Below are 23,441 nucleotides of genomic sequence, written 5' to 3'. Positions count from 1 at the left end.
AGTTGCACTCAAATAATATTAAATATTTTTAAAGTGGTGTTTTTTTTGTGACTTTCACAATTTCACAATATAATTATAATTATTTTTTATAGTTTCTGTTTCCACTGTATTATATATATATATATATATATATATATATATATATATATATATATATATATATATACAGTAATAACTATTGATTAATTTGTTACATGACTTTTCCAGGGTTTGAGTTTGTTTTATTTAGTTTCACATCTACCTGTAGCTCTATGTTTTTTACACTGATGACAACTTGTTTTTAGTTTTATTTCAGAAAGTTTCACTTTTACAGTTACAGTTGGAAATCTTTGTGAATTGAATATCCAGTTATATTACAGCAACCAAATTAAACTATATCAACTAAGTGAATTAATCAAAATAACCTGTGTAAAGGCTTTTTCAAACTAAAATCTTATCTTGTGAAATCTGTGACCTGTTAAACCTGAACAACTGAAAGAATCAGAATCAAGAATCATTATTTCTTGGCAGAAATGCTTTTAAACACTTGCTGTACATTCAGCTGACATAAAAATCTTGTTTTCAAATATGTAGAATCATTGTGAATGTATCAGTAGCAGTAGTAGTTTTAATATTTTAGTTAATTTTTTGCAGGCACCTTTTTTTTTTGTCCGTCAAATGTATTTAAAATAAACTAAAATTAAAGAGATGTTATTTAACTGTTGAACCTTGCCATAATTTTATTTATTTATTTTTTTAAATTGAAAAAAAAATGTTTATGGTCTTGGTCTTGGTCTTGGTCTCGGTTTGTCTCGGTCTTGGTCTTGACTCGGTCTCGGCTCCCGAAAGTCTTGGTCTTGTCTTGGTCTCGGTGCATGCTGGTCTCGGGCAAGTCTTGGTCTCGGATAGTGCAACACTAGTAAACGCACACAGAGCAGTTTAGAGAGAGAGAGTTGCGACTATGGTATTGCAAAACATTTACTTTTTGTGGTACTTTCGGGTCTCTCTCTCTCTCTCTTTTTTAAAATCGCTCAACAACCTGATGGATTATGTGTAAGGCACGCACACACACATAATATTTTTACACCAAATGACAGAAATGACGCTGGCCTTGTAATCAGAGGGATCCCGGTTCAAACCTCACCTGGACTATCACTATCACTGTGCATTTCTGTTGTCAAAGTGTGAGTGATAACATAAGGATAAGATGGATGTAGACACACACACACACACACACACACACACACACACACACACACACACACAGTATTTATAATTAAAATATACTAAATGAGTAAAATAATACAAAAAACTAAACAATATTTATACAAAAAGTACACAAAATTACATAGAAATATACAAAAAGGCTCCAAAAACACACAAAATTACTCCAAAAAACATACATTACAGAAAAATACACGAACAACAACAAACATATGAAAAGGACTCATAATACACAAAACTAAATATTTACACAAAAATACACAAAATAACAATAGAAATGCACAAACATACACCAAAAAAGATACAAAAATACACAAAATGATTCCAGAATCACACTACAATGGCAACACAAAACAATAATTATACAAAAAATGCTCAAAAAGACAACAGAAAGATACTTAAATATACATAATGACTCCAAAAACATACATTACAGAAAAATACATCAAACAAAAAAATATAAAAATGAGTATAAAAAAACATCAAACACATTTATCATGCACGTCCCATAGAATTAAACCAGGGAAATCGCACACTATTTTACTTTGCACCTGCAAATAAACCCCTTTATAACACTACAGAGTACAGAGTATGTACACCTCTATGTACATCCAACCTTCAAACATATTCTCATTTGGCCATAATTAACAACTCTACTTATGCTCCCACATGAATGCATACTTCCAACGGGCACTGTACTAGTGCTTAAAATCAGCAGAAACAGTCCGAGACACTAAACTATAATTTATAATAAAAACCACAGTAGGCCCAACAAAAGAAAAGAAAACAAGGAAAAATGTCTGCAGGGCAGGTTGTGGGCTTTGCTAAAAAAGACAGAGAGACAGGCCCAAAGTGGTCAAAAACAGCAGAAAGTGTTGGGTTTGAGGAAACCGAAGCGTAAGATTTAATGACCTGTTACTGTCAATCTTATCAACAAAAAAATTCTGCGATATTTGTTTAAAACAATATCAGAAATATAATTATTTTTAGCCGCTCTGACAGCCTCTTGATAATTAAACAGAACATTTAATATATTGTAAGGAACCTGAAGTTGATCTTTTTTCCATTGACTCAGACTTTCTACAAATTGTGTGTCAGGATTTGTTTGGTTTAGTTTAGTTTTCAGCCCTTGTGGCTAATTTTTACCCCCACCAAATGGGGGTAAAAATTAACTTTGGCAGGTAACATTGTATACAGCGTTACCAGCCATTTTGGCTGGTGAAGAACGAAACAAATACCACTGCGTCTGTTTGAGTCGGCAGGCTGCAGAAACAATGTTGCAACATTGTTACCAGAATGGCCTGTTTTCAGCCAAGAAATGTGAGTGTTTTTGTGTGTTTAGACTTTAAAATGTAATGTGTATCTGGCAACACTGCTGGTTGCTAAACTGCAAAAAAGGAAGGCTGCTGCTGACACAGGGGAAAATGAAGATAAAAGTGGATCTGAAAAGAAGTTAGTACTTGATTACTTCTATTTTTTTTCTAACTTCAAACAGTGTTCCAGGGTTCCATTTTTTATCTGAGTTAAGTTTATTAAGTTATGAGAATATACTTTATAAAAGGTTCACTTCTCCGACACACCCAAAGTTCCATATTGCACTTTTTGGGCATTGTTACAACATTGTTTTTCAATTAAATGTCTATATATTTTTTATCATTTAAATTTTTTTCTGCAATCAACTAAATTAAAAAATATTTAAAAAAAAAAAAACATGAATGCTTAAATCTATTCTGTGGCTCATAATTTTTTGCTGGAAAACAAATTGGGCAGGTGGAAAATCTGGTTGGCTGGTAACTTTAAGAATCTACTAGCCACGATGGCTGGTGATGTAAAAAGTTTATTTAAAGCCTTCCTGTTACCCTCCAGCCTCCTTGTTCCCTAATGGATTTTTGGTTTGTTTCTTGATCATTAAACATGGACTATTTTGAACGTTTCGCCTGCCTGCTGCCCGGTTCTCTTTCTGCACTTTGGTCCTTATCCACAACTCAGAAGTGTGAGTGCACTGGTAACAAGGCTCTGCTCTAGGTTTGGATGTATAACTTCCTTTTAAAAGGCGAAATAGCATCAAGAATGTATGAGCAGGTGGAATTAAACAGTGACTGTCACTGATCAGCAATTATATCAGTAGGAGGCCTTTGACTAGAGTTACAGAGTGACAAGTTTAGTGACAAATATGACCAGCAGTAGCAGAGGTAAGCAACTGGGAAAAGAGTACTCAAAGTAGAGGTTTAAGAGGTAGACCAGAGAGGGAAAATTCCTTATTCAATTTATGAGTAAACAGATCCACTTGAAACTGCTGCAGTTCAAAGCTGGAAAACACATCAGCTGATAGCTGACAGCAGTTGAAGCCATTTTTAAAAACAAACAAACAAACGAGACCACCACCAGTTAGTCGATCAGCCATGTTTCAGTCAACAGAACATCAAGGGCTCGGGAGGTGTAGAAAACATTGACCAGTTTTGTTTGCTAGCAACTTAGCATTGACCAGAGCTAACCTGGTTGCCACCAGTTGACCAGCAATGTTGACTGCAGATGTGGCACATGTCCCAGCGTGCAAAGTTTCTGGGGATCCACACCACCTCTGCAGAGACATGGTAGCTGATGATGGGTAAGCTTGACCAAGAGACCCGTTAGCACAGGTACAATCCAATGATGTGTGGGTTCCAGGGAATGCCAGCAGGAAAAACAATCCCGATCTGGGAGGAGCCATCGTAGAAATGTCCAAGGGTCAGCCCCCAGAGAGGACGCCAGATAGCGTTTCAATCTTGCCGACACGCCTCCCTGTCTTCCCTGTCTATCGAGGCGCTTCTTTCGGAGAAGTAGAGTATACAATTATCCTGTGAAAACTGGTTGCCCGGTCGTAAACCAGCAGAAAAGAGGCATTTTGGATATAAACTGACAAAAATAACACAATAGTAAACAAAACAGACAGCAGCAGACGACAAGCGGCTTGGCGCTCAGTGCATCCATCTGAGTGTCTATTATAATTCCAGCGCAACGAAACCTCACAGTTTAAGTTACAAGTCTGTATCTGCTGTAGAGGCCAAATGAGAGCAAAAAAGCAACGAGGTCAAAAGGACAGAAGGCTTTATGTGCAGCTAGGCCTCAAAAGGCTTTTTGGAGCTCCTTTAAACATGTGTCTTTGTTCCAACACGAAGAGCATGATACCCCCTTGTCTTTCAGAGTACAGGTGCTGGTCATAAAATTAGAATTTTTATGATATTCTAATTTTATGTTTAAATTGTATAATGTATAGATTCATTTCACACAGACTGACATATTTCAAGTGTTTATTTATTTCAATGTTGATGATTATAACTCACAACTGATGAAAACCCCAAATTGAGTATCTCAGAAAATTTGAATATTGTGGAGAGGTTCAATATTGAAGACACCTGGTGCCCTGCAAAGGCCTTTAAATGGTCTGCAGTCTACACTGAAAAAAAAGATATTTACTCAAAAAACTCAAAAATTGAGGCAACAGATTGCACGCAATATTATTAATTAAATCCAACTATGTTAAAAGTTGAGGTAATATTACTCAAATTAGACCCTTAACAATTACCCATTTAAATTGAGTAGATTTAAAAAAAAAGCACAAACATAAATTAACTAATTTTTAAACAAAAATATTGAGTAAATTAGTCAAATGTACTGATATAATTATTTAAATTCAAAATCGTCCTTCATAAAATTAATTAAAATGTATATATATATATATATATATATATATATATATATATATATATATATATATTAGGAATTACATGTTCTTGTTATGACAAACATTTTTGTGTGAGATTAAAAAAATACAAAATAAATATTACTTAAGATACAATGACAATACTTGACCAAAGTAATACATTTTAACATTTTAATTCAGACTTTATTAAACAGTATTTTAAGCAGTCATTAACATACAGGAGAAGACACTGTCAAACCCTTTTTTATTGTAAAAACACAAGTCTACTGCAATTTCCAATCAAATAAAAATAAAATGCTTGTCTCACTAAAGATTTGTAGAAGGTATGTTGCGGTCCTTTGAAAAACTAAAATAGTTTTTTGCCTTAATCTTGAAGCGCATGTAACACAAGATAAAATAAATAGATGAAATGTGGAAAATGTCAACAATAGAAATTGCACTTATAGAGCTTTCAAACCTGGGACTTTGCTCTGTGGAGCCTGAACATTGTCATATATAAGCAGCAAGTTAAACCATGTACAAAGTAAATCAAATGCTTTTGAGGAAATACAAATCAAGAGTACAATTTAAGGACACTGCATGGCTTGAGAACATTATACCTGAGGTTTAGGAAATGGCCTCTAGCAGTGTGTGCCAACATGAAATAAATAAAAATAAAGTACTCTATTTCACAACTGTTTTTAGTTTAGAGTGCAGAAACGGAACATTCTCAGGCTCTGTAGAAGCTTGCTATATTGTGGCACACAATAGCATCCACTGTGGATCATTTCAAACAAGACGTTTGCTCTTTATGGAGTGGACTTTCTTTGACAGCTTTGATGTATCCAGTTCCATAAAAGGTTTTTGGAATATCTCAAACATGCACTTCAGCTGCCTGGGGTAATCAAAGTTCAGTGTGTAGATCAAGCCAAAGAGGATACAGGAAGCTCTGGCTATGTGTCCAAGTTCTGTGGCAACTTGCATTCCCTGAATGACAACTCCATCTTGCGTTTTCACTTGTGGATTGTCCAGTCTTTGTCATCACAGTGATCGCCACCACAAGCTGCCCAACTTCCTCCAAGTCCTCTGTGTCCAGCAACATGAAACAGTGCCATGGTCACTAAAAGAACACTGCACAATCAGACAAGTTCATCTTCTTGGTAATATTTTTCTATCATTTGTTTGTATATTGAACTGAAAAACTCACTAGACATCTGCATTTTGAGTAAATATGAGATACTTTACCTCAATAAAACTCCCTACAAGTGACTGGATTTAGTGTATAGAGATGTGTTGGGAGCTTTTCAAAATAAAAGCATAGTGTACATACAACCCAAGGGGGTGTCTCCAGCAAAATGCTAAATTTACTTTGAAAAGGCTGAACCGGAAATGCTTCCATACTGTTTTTGCTTTTAACTGAACTCTGTGGAAACCCACAGTTTCATAAAGAGAAAACAACTGGGGAACATGTTTTATTAAACATACGCCTTTTAGCTTGAGGCTGATTTCAAAGATTCTGTTGATGTGGACACAAGTGCTTGCTAGAAGAATGCAGTTATCATTTTCTCATGGTACAAAAAAACAATTAAAATATTCTATACGTGAGACATGCTGTGTTTCTCAGAGACAGCTCTAGCACTGACTGCCAGTCTCAAAAAGCTTATTCTAGACACACAGCAAGGAGTGCTGCGTCCATCAGCACAGACCGAAAAAAATGGAGGCCTCCTGGTGAGTACTGTATGTAGCTGACAGTGCCATTAAAAACGGTAAACATTCTGTGTCAGCTGTAAACAATACACATTAGTCAAGCTTTCCAGATGTGAAAAACAACTTAAAAGAAAACAAGCAGCAACTTCCACATAATTGCTGGATGGCAAGACTGCAAAACTCAAAGAAGCAATTTACGAGTCCATCACAGCACAAAATGTCCATTTTTTTTAATTTTTTTTTTAAATTGAACTTTTGAAACGCAGCATTTGTTTGAGGGATGAGACTTTTTTGCTGGTTTTCTGAATGTCTACATTTAGAAACACCCTCTGAAATACCTCAAAAGTGTATTTGAGCTCTCGTGGGTAGCTCAGATTCAGGGCATAGATGAGGCCCATCAGCAAAGCACAGGCCCTTGTCATATCCAACCCCTGCAGGATGTCTGTGCCCTCTATAATAATGGTCGTGCTGGCAGGATCAGATGCTGAGGCACCTCTGGTCACTATGATCTTTATCACCTGACTCTCAAAGCCTCTTTTTTGGTCCACAAAATCCTTGAATGCAAGAATACACAAATATCAGTATTCATCGTGTCAAAGTTGTCACTCAATGCCTCTTAAATTCAGGTTGGGCGAAAACATTTTATTTCATCACAAGCTATTGGTGAAATGTGGCTATTTGGTTTGGGAAAAATAAATTATACCTTGTCATGCAGACAACATTCAATGGATACACTTTCAAAAGTGTTTTTCATTTCAATGGTAAAAAACATGAAATGTTGAAGGAGGAATCTTATATAGATATATTCAAAGCACTATAAAATCTGCATTAACGGAATCGTGGACGGAATGACGAAATTGATCAATTAAAACTGTTAAACGCGGAAATGGACAAAATCAGCATGAAACGCTGTCACCGTCAGGCAAGGAACGTTTATGGGGAGATGTTTCTGGGGAGCGCTCATTAGGTGCACCGCCCTCCCCCCTCCCCGTCTTAGCTGCTTTAAACTCTGCCTAAACCACCACAAACACAAAAATGCTACTTATGGCATGACATAATTTTCATCTTTGTCATATGTCAGCATTTGCCAGCAGATTTGATTAGAAATATGCAGAATAATTGTGGATGCCAATTTTAAACTAAAGCTCTACAATTAGTTTAGAGGAAAAATACATAATGGTCGATACAATCGGTAAAAATGATTGGCCAAATGAATTCAAATTAATAAAATGGCGGCCAGAGGCCTTACCATTCAAGCAGCACCTGTCCTGGCGTCCCTCGTCTGCTCGTGATGCCGTTTGAGAAGCCGTATGCTGCAAACTCACGCCTTTGTTAAAGTTGTCACCTCAAAAATCATGTTTTAAACACAAACTATGTCACAATAAGTTTAGTTATGAAACAAAATCTAAACACAGTCCTCAACATGCATCCACATCCAAATCAGTTCCACCTGGCTTCTCCGTGAATCTAGTTGAGAAGCTGTATGCTGCAAATGCAGGGGAGACGCAGGTTTCTGTACACCCCTTTGATAACGTTGTCGTCTCCAAAATCACGTTTTAAACACAAACACTATTACAGTAATGTTTATTCACGCCACAGTAGGTCAGATTACATAAAAACACATTGTCCATTTTAAGTGGTGAAAGCCGACAACTCCCTCCCCCACTCCATCCTCACATTGGTTTGGTCCAAATTGTTTCTCTCTCTCTCTCTCTCTCTCTCTCTCTCTCGCACACTTTCTTTCATTCACTCACACATGCAAGGGACCTGATGATCACAGACAAGTGTATTAAAACACTAAACTGTTAAAAAAACTAAACAGACACATAAAAATAAAGGAAAAATTTCAACTCTGTCCAAAGTCTGCTGGCAGATTTTGTTTTTAAAAAACACAGCACTTAGGCTATATAATAGGGAGTTAATTGTTACACTAAAATTAAATTAGCAATTTATATATATTAATTGTTCATCTAGCTTTGCAATAAATCTGAATTGTCCAGAGTCTTCACTGCAGACAATCATCCTTTCCTCTGCTGCAGCAGTGCAGTGACACAGGGCCGTACAGAGACCTTGAGAGGCCAGGGGCTCAACGTTATATAGGAGCACATGGAGTGCACAAAGTTTTTGTTCCAACCTCTCTGAAGAATTGCATAGTGAACTACAGTTTAATGCATGTGCACTCCAACATTTCATACCTTTTCAAGTCACATATTGTATAGCCACAAATGCCCGCTTTTGATTCAAAGATCATTTAGTGAAAAACATTAAATTGTATTGAAACCATGGAACGAATTTGTTCTTTTTCCCCATCAGCAGCAGAACTTTAGCCATAACAAAAAAGAACGACACACATGAGTAGTTTTCACCCATTGTTTGGTCACATGCTGGGACTCTAAAACACAACCTCATTACTTCACTGTCTAAAACATTTGAAATATAGTCTGTGTGTAATGAATGCATATAATATACAAGTTTCACTTTTTGAATGGAATTACTGAAATAAATCAACTTTTTCATGATATTCTAATTTTATGACCAACACCTGTATTTTCACACGTCGGACCAACTGCTTGACTTGTTTCTATAGCATGTGCCAATGAGCATTAATGCCTGCTGTTAGCATGGCCTGCTATTTCTGCCCATCAAGAACTTAATTTCCTGATATATAATTATTTTACAGCCATACAGTCTAATATTTATTATCTAATAACAGGCCTCATTTGATCAACACCGAACTCACAGAAATATAATGTATTCATGACCTAAACCTTCCTAAGAATGTTCAGCGAGATTCTTTATGATCTGACATAAGCAGGGAACACACATCTGAATCACAGAAAGGTTGTGATTTTTTTGTCAGGTTCATCTTTTACTGTTATGACATCTCAGATAAAGTGCAAGACAAAAAATCAACAGAAGGTAAAACACAGAATAGCCCTTTGGTCAGATAGAAACGTTTCCTAAATCACATGTTGGTCCTGTTATACGACCAAATGTGCACTCATATTTGCACCGGTTTTCAGGCAAGGTTGATAAATGAGGGCCATAATCTTTAATTTTATCAGAATCCCTATCCAGAACACAATTTTATACTGAAATCTTTTTTTTTAGAAATAATATCACAAAATCTACAGTTACGCAAGTCATTACTAAACATTTGTGCAATGAATTATCACACTGGTATTATTGGTATTATTATATTGATATTATGTAACATTGGGAAGTATTTTCCTTAGCCTTTGGAGCAATCAGCAAACACATATCTCGTCCAGAAATAGGTGAATTATCTTTTAAAATATAGTTTCTTTTAAGAAAAAAAAAATCTTATTTACTGCCACATTTGAAATCTAAAAATAACCAGTTTTATATGTTTAGGCTCAAGATGTGAAAATGTCTTCAAATCTAAATGAATAGAAATAATATTAATGACAATAATAAATAACATAAACAGTATGATTTTAACAAAAAGTATGATTTCAAACAACACTGAATGGATACTATGAAAATAAAGTACGTTTGTCACTAGAAATTTGATCAAAACTAAGCTAAAGCCACACGCTCTCTTAATACATAGCAATTTCGAGTAAAAATAGAAGGAATGTCTGCCGTGACACTGTGTTGAAAAGACTGCAGAAGATGAAGAGCAGATGTGAAGAGATTGGTTTTACTGTAGTGTAGAGAGTAGGAGTGAGTAGGAATGGGAAGGACTTGCAGATGGAGAGCTGAGAAGTAGACTAAGTTGAGTGGGGAATAGCTTTTACCCATAGATTGTTGGAGAGAATCCAATGAAGGAGACCCTCGAGATAAGAATCTGAGGTGACGTGCTGGAGACAACTGTACATATATTTTTTAGATGTGCTGCCATTAGTTTAGATTTTGCTGGATATCAGCCAAATGTTTTACCTCATACACCGACGGTGGCAGATGTGCTACACAATGCTTTCCTCCTATTCTGTGTCAATAAGTCACAAAAGAGATCATTTTAGTAAAATATTTAGTGCACCATTGAAGCTTGTGATCGTCTATGTTTTTAGCATGGTTAATAGATGATTGTTATTCATATCTGCTCTCAGTCTCTCCTTGGGAAAACAAGTTTTGTCTGATTGGTGCATCTACATGGTTTTAGCAGCACATTGATATAAGTACTTAAATAGGAAAATCAAAGTCTGTGATCCCCTTGCATTTCTTTTGGAATGACTAGATAATGAGAAATTACTGTGTATTACTCTTGTGTCTTCTAAATGGGAAATGACTAACTTGGATAGGATTATTTGCAAGGTTTTGTTTGTTTGTAGAGATTAAATGTGAAACACTCAATTACTAAATAAATATTTGTTTCTATTTTAAATGTTTGATGCATCTTTGTCTAAATGTGTGCAATACTTCATATTGAACACAGTTGAAAGAATGTTAAGTCCTAATCAGTGTTTTGTTAGACACGATTGTAGTTTTAAAATAAAAGCTAGCAAAGTAAAGTGAGGGCTGTGCAAAGACCTTTGATATAAGGCATATTATCAGATTATAACTGACATAATACATATATAGTTCAAGAAAAAGGGATCAGAGTCATTTTTAGTCGCATTATGTTTTATTCAACATAATTCATATTTCTGAGGTGTCTTGATCCTTGAGCTGGTAGTTCCTGATCTATGGTTCACGGCTCAACTAGTCTGGGACACTCTGATGTTCTATCTCTCTATCTTGTTCTGTTGGTCCTTCTGTCCATTAACCCCAACCAGTCACAGCAGATGGCTGCCACCTCTGAACCTGGTTTTGCTGGAGATTTTTTTCCTGTTAAAAGAAAAACTGTTAAAAGGGAGTTTTTTTTCTTGCCACTGTTGCTTATGCTTGTTCATGTGGATTTGTTGGGTTTTTTCCTTTTTATTACAAATTTTATATTTTGATAGCGCTTCAAGGTGACTTTGTTGTATTTAGCAGTATATAAATAAAGTTGAATTGAATTGAGTGGAAGGTGAGTGTGAGTAACCATTCTCAATGTGACATTCTTTTAGTTTCACGATTGTTCCTTGTAGCCTGGTAGCCTCTTTTCCTTTGATTTACATTAAACCGTGTGATTTTTGAGATTATATCAGAGGAAAGGGTTATAAATGTGCTCTTAGTTCATTTTCAGAAATGTGTAGTTCTTTTTACCACGGCAGACGACACTAACCTTCGCCGGCGTCTGATTATTACGTCACCTAGTTGAAGTTTGTCTTATTGTCAAAACAAACGTGATCACCTTTTCCTTACGCCTCTCCTAACACCTTTGTGTGGATAGGAAAGGAGATAGGAGCCACAATGATCCAGCAATCATTCAGTGTCCAAGCACTCAGCTAAATAGTGAGGGAGGCTTGATTGGGAACGGGTCACACCTGGGTGCAAAACATGAGGCAGCTAATCTCCGACTGCGTCTGAATAGTCCCTCCTATCTCCTTTCTTATCAAAGCCTGTGAGCCAGATAGCAAAATAATAGATGACATGTAGGAGGTAGCAGCGCACCTTTGGATGAGAGATCATCCATGCTCAATAGAGCTAAAAGGAAGAGGAGGAAAGGCATTTATGAGATGGCGCTACATACAGAGTTGACGTTCCCAGCAGTGCACACTCGACCAGAGCATGTGTGGAACTCATTGATAGTGTGGAGATGGTGAGATAAAAATAATAAAAAAAAACGGGGAATGCAGTGACACTCTGCATGTCCGGGAGGAAGAGGAAGTCTCGTGTGTGCAGAATGACAAGAGAGAAACTTGGAGGAATGCCAAAATACAGTAAGAAATCCAGTCAACTCTGACCCATAGCAAAATAATAATAATTTTGCCATCAAAAGCCCGGTCTCAGTGTTTTGTTTTTTTTTATATATAAGGAAACAATGTTCAGATGCTTTAAAGTCACTGACAGGTTTTTTTTAGAAAAAGGCTGTTTTCTCAGCTTTTTGCTCTGAAACTAAAGATTTGTGTAAAACTCTATTCAATGGCTGATTACAAAAGAACGAAACGAGCCAGAAAAAAAAATAAATATTTTTTTTTGATGAAAGTATAGGCTTCAATCTTTCAGAATCTGGTGTCAGATTTCAGATTGTCATAGTAGAAAATATTCTGTGGTCTTTAAAAATCAGTCAAAATGCTCAAAAACGGCTGGCACTGAGGGGGATAGAAAATCTGGGAATGGCTGGCACTGAATGAGTTAATTAAAGCAACACACTATCTTAAACAACTGCCTGTCTATACTTTTACTTTGTGAAATATAAATCTATTTGAACTAAAATGCAGTAAAAAAATAAAAATGACTTTGGGATGGCCAGAAATTCTTGATATTAAAAGGGGATCACGATCCAAAAAAGGATGGGAACCACTGCACTGAATATTGTTTCTTTCCACTTATTTACAAAATGAGATAATTTAAAATGTGTTCTCATTCATTCGTTCCATCATTATGCTATGTGGTTGTTTCTAAAAAGTTTTTTAAGGAAAAGGTTGTAGTCGGACAAAGGGGGCATTTGGATTCAGAAATAAAAGAAAGGGATACTTGAGCCAAAAAAGTTTGAGAACCACTGATATACATTACTGTAATATAAAACAAAATACTGTAGTGAATATGTTTCCCAAACGTCCAGCTTATGTAAAAATATAAATTACTTTATTTTGTCAAATTTGATGAAGTCATTGTGTGATGCATGTCTTACCTGTTGTTTTGCTGGAAAATTCTCATAATTGATGCAACTGTTGAATGCTACATATTAGCTGCACCCTTAAACCAGCCTCTCTAAGAGATTTGCACATGGTTACAGTTGCTTAGACACAATTCCTGGAACAACTCACTATTTTCTCAAATCTTTACACACAATTTTAAAAACTCACACCCAGCAGCACAAACATCTGACTTCTGAGTCCCAATCAGTTTTTACCCTCAGACAATACACACAAGCCAGGGTCAGGGTCAGGGTCAGGCCATAGTACAGGGGTAGGCAACGCCAGTCCTCGAGGGCCGGATTTCTGAGACTTTTAGATGTCTCCCTGTTCTAACACACCTGGTTGAAACCAATGTGTTGTCATCAAGCTCTGCAGAAGCATGATCACGAGCCATTCATTTGATTCAGGTGAGAAGATACAGAATGCCGAATCTGAAAGTAACGGAACAAATGAGTCTCTGGAAGTCACTTTGCTGAGCATGGGTCAGAGAAACTTAAAAGGTACCATTTTCATAGAGGTCCTTAAAAGTTTTGATGCCAGAATTTTTCCACTGCATGTATGTAGCGTAGGAGAGAAACTTATTTGGTTTCTGTATTGTGACCATATTTTCAAAGAGGACTGTAGCACAGGACTTTTTGTATATTTAGAGGGATTAATTGGAAGAGAAGCTTCCAGTAATGATGAGGAAAAAAACAAGTGTTCAAGTTTACACCACAGAAAGTCTTGTGACCGGAACCAATAGGTCAATTTATGAATGTGAGCTAACTATTAATAATACTGGAAATTAGGCAAAGCAAGCCCACCACTAAACGTCATCTCTTGTAATAGAGATTTTTTTTCACTCTGGGGTTCTTGCCCTCCCACAAAAAAGATATTACAAAATGGTCGAGAGTCTTAAAAATGTTTTTGGGCAAAAACACCAGAATACATTGAAATAGAAAAAGAAACCGGGGTTAAACATTCATTAGGGTCTGAGTTCCCAGAATGCTACAGGAACCTATTGTTTTTGCTTTTATTATTATTCACATTATGATTGTTAATTTGACTCCCTGAGCGTGCCCAAAGTCTCACCAAAATTGGCACACACCTCAGGCTTAGTGAAAATTTTGATAATTTGGTGCAATGAAAAAAGTATGCGTGCACAGCGCACATTATAGATGCAAAAATGTGAAATTTGTCACATTTATTAATGACCCCAGGATGAGCAAAAAGTTACATTATGACCATGCCCAAAACCAAGCAGGAAGTCAGCCGTCTTGGGTCAAAAGTCAAAAATGGCATTTCGCCCTGGAAACGCATTTGCTCTAACTAGTCTGAAGGGCTTCATTCAATTTGCTTCAAACTCAGCCAGAACACTAAGGACCCACTGAAGATCAAAAATGATCAAACAGCAACTGCAGCACGCCATAATAGAAAAATGCATAGAACTAATATACAAAGTTCAAACTGCCTCATATTTGATACACATGATGACTGTCCAGCCCTAAACAAGACTCATTGTGAAAATTTCCCATCATGCGTTGCATTCTCAGAGGGCGCCACTTTTAGTGGTGTCCGACGCTAACAGATCTAGCGGAAAGACGATATGTCAAAATACTGTTGGATAAACCTTATAAGATGGAAGCAGGTCGCTGATGAAGAAAAAACAGGCTGTGTTGAAGAAGAAGCCTATTAATTTAAATTCTGGTTCTATAGTAAACAATGCAAAACTGCATAATAGTTCTTTTTCTTTTTAAAAGTGCAACTGAAAATGTATTTTGTGCTTTAACAACTGGACTTTAAAAAAAAACCAGTCTGCATTACATTTACGGCAGATATTTGTTTGGACCAGCAGAGGGCGCTGGTAACCCAGTGGTCTGTTGGGATGCAGCTATTCTGTGCAGTGAAGAAGAGATGCTATGCTATCAGACAGAGCTAATAGAAAAACGTGACTTACAGATATTCACGTAATATTACAGATATTCTTTCAGTGCTAAAGGGGTAAGGAATCATTTATGAACATGTTTAAGAGTATAAGGTGGCCAGAAAGACAGCAGTAGCAGATTCCGCCCGCCGCCTCAGCATTTGGACAAGAGAAGGATAAATATATAGCGCCCTCTGCTGTTTAAAAAAAGTACTGCGATTCAATTTTCAGAAAATCGATATGAACCGTGATACCTATGAATTGATTTTTAATCCCAACTAGCTAATGTTAATGCTATTCTTCAGTTAAAGCTAATTCTAAGTTGATGCCATGACTAGGCTAATGTTAATGTTAGCCCAATGCTAATGCTAGGTTAATGCTATTGCTAGGTAAATGCTATTGCCAGGTTATTGCTGATGCTAGGCTAATGCTAATGTTAGCCCAATGCTAATGCTAGGCAAATGTTTAGTTAATGCTACTGCTAGGTTAATTCTAATACTAGGCTAATGTCAATCCTAAAGCAGGTGTGCCGGACTCCAGTTCTCCAGGGCCGGATTCCTGAGACTTTTAGATGTCCCCCTGCTCCAACACACCTGAATGAACTAAATGGCTTGTTATCATGCTTCTGCAGAGCTTGATGACAACACATTGATTTCAATGAGGTGTGTTGGAGCAGGGAGACATCTAAAAGTCTCAGGAATCTGGCCCTTGAGGACTGGAGTCTGGTACACCTGTCCTAAAGCATTTGAAATGCAATAGCTCAGCTGTTTTTCCACCAATTTGCACCAAATTCGCTCAGGCAAACCCCAAATCCCCAACATTAATAGACCGCTGTTGCCATGCAATCAATGTTTTTGATAAGCTAGTATTTTATCTGTTTTTGTTTAGCACTAGCTGCTAACATGCCTTAGCATGGTCGCTCTGCTAGCTTGTTTAATATAGCACGACAATTCATTAATCCATGATAGTCAAACACTGGATTACCTCTGGCATTTCCACATTTTTCCTCCTCTTCTTTCCATTTTTTCCCCCTGGGCAACAGTTAATTTGTCTGGTTGTTTAGACATGATATCACATGCTGCAGTAGTAAACAGTAACCAACCGGTCTGAGCTGCCTGGGGTCATGCTTCAGACAACCTGTCAACAGATTTGGAGGGCGGGAGTAAAACTATTTTTAAAATTTTCATTCAAACTAGTTATAAATAATACTATCACTAATAATTAGTCCAAGAAGGCGCCGCGGATGGTTGCCTCAGTACTGCGCTCACTTGTAGTTTTTCTTTATTTTTGTAGTTTTTTGCTCCCCTCTCTGGTGTCTTTCACCAGAGATGAACTGTTAAACGTTGGACAGTCCTCTGTTGATCTTTTTTCACTGGTTTTCATTGAACCACAAAGTTATGCGGAGATTCTCACCGGAGGAGCTGCAGCTCTCTATGGAATTTGCAGGAGACGCCGCAAACACAGACGGGGTAAACGAGCAGGCACACTCGTTAAACTGAGTTATTGGGGATTACGCACTGCGCTTCCATCCTTTCACCTGGCGAATGTCCGCCCACTGGCAAATAAGATGGATGAACTACTGCTCCTAAACACCAGAAACACGGACTTTTGCCGATCCGCCGCCCTGTGTTTCACTAAAACCTGGCTGAGTGAACTTATGCTGGACAGCTCTCTACATCTACCGGACCTTCAGCTCCTCAGAGCGGACCGAGTAAAATAACTCTCTGGGAAGACGAAGGGAGGCGGAATATGCTTCTCCATTAACCAAGGTTGGTGTACAGATGTCACAGTGTTGAAGCAGACGTGCAGCCCTAATCTGAGAGTTTTTTCATAAACTGTAAACCATTTTATTCACCATGGGAGTTCTTATGATCAGTGTTTACATCCCACCTCAGGCTTGCGTAACAGAGGCGTTACAACACCTGGCCAACCAGATAGCAGACGTGGAGAAAAAACATCCTGACTCTCTGTTAATCATTCTAGGGGATTTTAACAGAGCTAATCTAACCCGCGAACTCCCTAATTATAGACAGCATATAATGTGCCGCACCAGGGGTGCTAACACACTGGACCACTGCTACACAATAATAAAGGATTCATATAATTCTGTTCCCCGTGCAGCTTTGGGGCTCTCTGATCACTGTCTGATTCACCTCATCCCGACCTACAGGCATAAGTTCAAATCTGCTAAGCCTGTAGTAAGGACTGTAAAGAGGTGGACAGAGGAGTCAAAGCAGGAGTTACAAGACTGCTTTGACGGCACTGAATGGAGTGTTTTTGAAGCTGCATCAGACAACCTAGATGAATTCACTGACACTGTGAGATCTTACATCAGCTTCTGTGAGGACGTGTGTGCAGACCAGGACCTTCTGTACATACAAAAACAACAAACCCTGGTTTACACCTCAATTTAGAATGCTGCATCAGGCTAAAGTGGAAACCTACATGAGTGGGGACGGGGACCAATAAGCAAGCCAGGAACAATCTGACCAAGGGGATCAGAGTAGCCAAGAGGTGTTACACTGGCCACGTTTACATGGGAGCTTTAACTCCTCTTTAAAGCAGAATACAAGTTTATTCCTCTTTAACCTGACCTTGTAAACACATAATTCCTAATGCTAATTTAATTCAGATTTAAAGTTAATTCAGAATTAAGTGGCAGGTTTATTCCATTTTTAATTCCAAATTAGATAATTCCTCTTTCTTGTAAACACGTAACTTGATTAAAGCTGCTTTAAGTTCATTTGGATTGTTTTGCGCATGCGCGACTTGCGGCGATGACGCGCTGGTGACGACATAATCCAAGATGGCGACGTCCCGGACTCCAGCCTAGACTATTTGATAAGAGCCTTAAAAGACATGGATACAATGAAAAGAGTGAATGGACGGAGGCATAAACATGCAGACATTGACACTGACCTATTAAACACACACCTCGGTAAACGCGGTAAACGGAACAGGCTTCTCTGGACAGCTGGCACTAGGAACCGGAGGCGGAGTAAATACGTCCCCGTGCTGCATTCACAGGCTGTTATATCACCAGTTTATCAAACAACTATTTATTCCTGGTGCTTGTTTTCTGGACTTTTACTAGGCTTTTAACTGGTGATTAGTTCCTATCTCTCTTCTGCTCCGCGGTCCAAACTGAAACCGTGTGTTATTGTTGACCTGCTGCTTCAAAGCTACAATCAAAATAAAGGTGAAAACAGTTCTCATGTGTGGTCTTCTGTGTTACAGCCAGCAATAAAAGGTTTGTTGTGTGTTTTACTGATAGACGTGATATGTCACGTTTTCCCCCTGTCCAATCAGGGCCTTCCCAACCCCCAGAGCAAAATTATCTAAAGCCGAATAAACCTGTTTTCAGCGTGAAACTCGTTCGGCAATTACTATTTTCATGTAAACACGAAGCAGAACATTTTAATTCCGAATTATTTAAATCGGAATAAATAATTCAGAATTAAAAATCATCATGTAACCATGGCCACTGAGAAGCTAAAACAAAGCTTCTCAGACAAAGACCCTTGGGAAGTGTGGAAAGGCCTGCGTGAGGTCACAAACTACAGGAAACCCTCCAATAGACTGGCTGAAGAACTGAATAGCTTCTACTGCAGGTTTTCACACCCACCCCCCAGGTCATCAGCATCATCCCATCACTTAGACTCTGCCCTTCCTGCTCCCCCCCAGGACTCAATGACTATCAACCCATTGCCCTGACGTCCGTAGTAGGGTCTTTATCTTTCTTTAGAATAACTGTGATTACTGCTTCAGATAGTGTGGGGGGCAGTGACATTTACCAGTTCTATAAAATGTGTTACATTTAATTATATTTTATCCATGCCATCCACTCCTTTTCCTGGAGGGCGGTGGGTGCAGCATTGTGGAGCTGATCAGCTGTGTGACGAGGGGTACACGTCGGCTGCAGCTTGTTACAATGAAACTGATAGACGTCAGAATAGAGGTCAGATTTTAGGCCTGAGCCTGACCCGAAATTTGGGCCGGGTCGGGCTGAGATGTCACGCATTACAGTCAGTTTAGGGTCGGTCCGGCTTTAAGATTTTTTTTATTTTTGAGCAGCGCTGCGGTTTGTGTAACCTCTACGTCAGACTGATGCTCAACTATTATAACACTGTGTATAATGTAAAGCCACAGTTGAATCCACTACAAAAGCAAATATCAAGTGAAACATTGATGACAAAAGATGATGACTAATGCGCTGATCATTTCTGAATGCAGGATTGTAAGAAGTTAATAAATTCGGGCTTTCCGCACAAACAAACATTAATCTGTCATTAGTATGAGGGGAAAAAAGAGAGATTTTAACTATGGTTCGGACAGTAGAATGCATTTCATATTAAAAGTGTGCTTTATCATTTTCATGGATTTCAATGACATTTACAAGTGTTTTGAAAACTCCATGTTCTGTGATTTCTAGACAGCCCAAAAAAAAATTACATGATGGCCCAGTCCGCTTCCTTTGTTTCAGACCGCCTTCATTTACAGACAACGCGCTTTTAGTTGATTTACGCACGGTGGGTGTGCCAGGAGCCTGGACCGGAGAATACACACAGAAGAGAGGCGCGTAAAAATGCTGGAGAATGGACTGGAGAATATGGCCCATAATGTTTGCAGGTGGTGAACTGTGGTTACTGAATGCATTATGTGTGAAAGCAATGAAAAGGGATTTACAGTTTAGTCCACATGGGCTGAGAGTTTTGCAGGCTGCGTTAAGAGTTTGGAACATGTGACTTCAGTTTCGACCAATGCTTGTTAGCAATTTAAAAAAAAAACTGTTATCAGAGCTGACGAAGGCTGCACTCACTCCTCTCTCAACATTGTGCTCAAGCTGTAATTGGGCATACAAAACAACGTTTAACAAATAAGTAGTTGGATGGGAGACCGCTGACAATTCCAAGTGCCACAGTGGGGGACAGTCGCTCCAGTGGTACCTGTCATTGTGTCTTTGTGTCTCATCTGTAGCAGCTGAAAACCTGTAAAAACTTCAACCAATGAAAAAGACGGTTCATTTTTTTTAACCAATCACATCTCCCTGTCTCACTGCTTGTTCTCGACTCCTTGCATGCACGTGCCCACACTCAAAGCCCGTCACAGGTGACAGAGTTAAAACACTGTTTTTAGTCATACTTTTTAGCATATATAGTGATAAAGTGTAGTGTTTACTTACCGCTGAATGAAACATGAGATGACATAGTTTCTACACAATACAAGTGATGAGCTGAGGTCCACTTCTGGAGCTCGTGCATGTGAGTGAGGGTCGTGGCTTTTGTTTAGAGGGAGCACAGAGAGGAGGGGGTGGGTAAAAGCACAGCACTAGGAGGATGCTACATTTAAAATCATGCTAGTTTTCGAAAATTACTTACCCTGCCTTTAGTGTCATTGTATTTTATTAACTAATCCTAATTTCATATATCAAACCAATCCCTCCTTTTGTACATTAGTATAGCAGCACTATGAATCTAGTCAAGAGCTTAAATGGATAGTGTATCTTGGTCTGTGGAGCTCACCAGTAGGCAATTATGGTTTAATGGTCCGGCATTGAAAGCAATGATATTACAAACTTTTAAAAGACTGTTTCCCTTACTCACAACATTCGATTGAACAGAGGATTAATCACTCAAGCTTGAGGTTAATAGAAAGCCCCTCTTCATCTAATGAGTGGTAACATTGTTCCTTGATTTTCTCATTTATGTTAATTATTTTAGCCCCAAATCAGAAAACGGGTAGGAAGCAGGCTTCTAATCGGAGAATAAATGGTTCAAATCCAACCTGGGCCATCACTATAGCCAGTCCCTTAACCCTAACTGCTCTTGTTGTACGTCCCTTTGAATAAAAAGCTAAGTGTCTGGTATATGCACTGTTGTATTTGTAATATGGATACACAAGGGATGAAACTCTACTTTTTAGTTTCAATTACATACATCCCCAGTGACATACCACGCACAAAGCTCCTCACTTTGTATTAAATTAAATTCAACTTAATTTATATAACGACAATTACAACAATAAGTCACCTCATAGCGCCCATTACAAAATCTAAAATTGTTTAGAAAAAGCGACAGCGGCAAGAATGACCGTTATAAATGGGAAGAAATCTCCAGCATAACCAGGCTCAGAGGTGGCAGCCATCTGCCTGAAAGAGGAGAACAGAACAGGATGGAGAGAAAGAACATCAGAGTATCATAGCCGAACCCAGATCAGGAACTGCCAGCACCAAGACACTAAAAACAGAGAAAGAAGAGAGAAGGGCGAAGACAAAGTAAAGACATGTGTAAATGTGAATGCATTATTATGTTCAAACACAAAAAGGAGATCAAAGGGGGAAGCAAATAGAGAGCATTGATTTTAAAAGAAGAAAACTTAACCAAACTCTCTGTGTCTTTTCAATACAGATGTTTATATTTCACAACGTGACCATTACAGTCCCTGAGAACTTCACCCAGTGCACCACCCGTGGCAGTTTTGACCAACGCTGGCAGGAGACCCTCTACAATATGTTCACCTTTGTGTGCCTCTTTCTCCTGCCTTTGATCATCATGATCTTCTGCTACACACGGATCCTTATTGAGATATCCAGCCGCATGGCACGCACTAACTGTAAATACATTTTTCTTTCAATTGTCACTGTAGGTAAATACATCCTGCTTCTCTTTTGCTTCAAAGTGACCAACATTTGTTTGTTTTCTCTTTTAAGTGCGTTCTCGAGATGTTCACCTCAGGCGATCACACAACAACATTCCCAAAGCTCGAATGAGAACTCTTAAGATGAGTATCGTCATCGTGACCTCGTTTATCGTGTGCTGGACGCCGTACTACCTGCTGGGTCTCTGGTATTGGTTGTTTCCCGAGGAGATGGAGGAGACAGTCTCTCATTCACTGACTCACATGCTGTTTATCTTTGGTCTCTTCAATGCCTGCCTGGACCCCATCACTTATGGACTGTTTACTATTCATCTTCATCAAGGTCTCAAGAGATGTCAGCAGACTTCATCTGCGCACGTTGAATTGGAAAACAACACGTGCCTCATGCAAATGACTTGTCAGTCGCCACAACAGCACGCTGCCTCAGGCGGTTACAACACACAGTCGGAGGGCTTAAAGGACCACAAGGCCAAAAACGCCTCTGGCTCTATTGTTCTGGTAAGCAAAATATGAAGGCTTGAAAAATGTATTTACATCTGCTTCTTTAAGTCAAGGAGAGTTAATGATTTTCTCTCAAATGACTGACAGCTAAAGAATATTCCTTTAGTGAAACACGTTTATGTGTGTGTCTGTTGTGCTGTGTGGTCAATGCTCTGCTTTATTTAGTGTATGTTCTTTCCTAATTATTGCAATCAATCACTGAGTTTACGTTTTGAAAACACAGAGCTGCACATGCACACTCAGGCATTAACATAATGTAAAAAAATCATTCAGACTTTATATTTTTAAAAGCAAATTAAAATGTTGTAGGTTTACATGTAACTGCAATCTAAGTACAAGAATAAGTACATCCAATAATTTAGGTCCTTTTTCAGAGTTTTCGGGCAACTGTTTGTGCATGCAAAAAATTATTATTGTGACCATATTATTATTTAACCCTAACCCTAATGTCTAGTGTTATGAGACAGCTCCCACACCACTTTCAAATGCTAAACCTCATGTGACTACCATCTTTTAGCACAAAGGACAGTTCAACATCAAGTACCGGGTTTAATGATTCTTCTCAATTGGGTTTTTCTTTATTGTCTTATAACCACTAAAATGCTGAATTAGCTAATCTTATTTTTCATTATAGAAAAAAGTAGCAGATGCTTTCAGTCACATCAATTTGTGGAGCTACTCATCAGAGTAGTTCATTAAAACCATTTTAAATTAACTGTAAACTTAACACTTTGCAAGAAATAATCAAAGCTGTATTATGTCACACCTAAAGTCTTACACGTGTTTATATCTTAGCCGTGACGTGTATACAATTACAGCAAATCAAACTGGGTGCAATTAAGTCTGATTTTACATGCAGAGTGAACAGAGCCTCCATTTTATGGAGTTGATATGAGCATTATTAAGAGGTAAAGTGCAATATAGATAGTTGTGATTGTATTTCATTTAAACTGTGAAATGTCACAATTGAAACATGCATCATTGTACTTGTATAGAATGTATCGGTGCAGGAATGTCAATGTGTTACTTACAATTTTATTTGTCTAAATTAAATGTTGTGTTTGCTGGATTGCACAAGAACTCCTGCAAATGGCAATGG

General features: G+C 38.0%; 1 protein-coding gene across 2 annotated transcripts in view; it reads left to right on the top strand.

Moving 5' to 3' along the window:
• Positions 1 to 22,674, top strand: part of gnrhr4 (gonadotropin releasing hormone receptor 4) — a 55,752-nt gene extending 33,078 nt beyond the window's left edge. For both annotated transcript variants that reach the window (XM_028449386.1, XM_028449387.1), the window contains exons 3-4: positions 21,592 to 21,796; positions 21,894 to 22,674. In XM_028449386.1, the coding sequence (XP_028305187.1) occupies positions 21,592 to 21,796; positions 21,894 to 22,354 (666 nt within the window). In that variant the 3' untranslated portion in view covers positions 22,355 to 22,674. The remainder of the gene's footprint in view (positions 1 to 21,591; positions 21,797 to 21,893) is intronic.
• Positions 22,675 to 23,441: the final 767 nt, after the last annotated feature.

Source organism: Gouania willdenowi, chromosome 6 (genome assembly GCF_900634775.1).
Source record: "Gouania willdenowi chromosome 6, fGouWil2.1, whole genome shotgun sequence".
Taxonomy (NCBI): Eukaryota; Metazoa; Chordata; class Actinopteri; order Blenniiformes; family Gobiesocidae; genus Gouania; species Gouania willdenowi.
The sequence above is the reverse complement of the archived record's forward strand: the minus strand, read 5'-3'. Positions and strand labels throughout refer to the sequence as shown.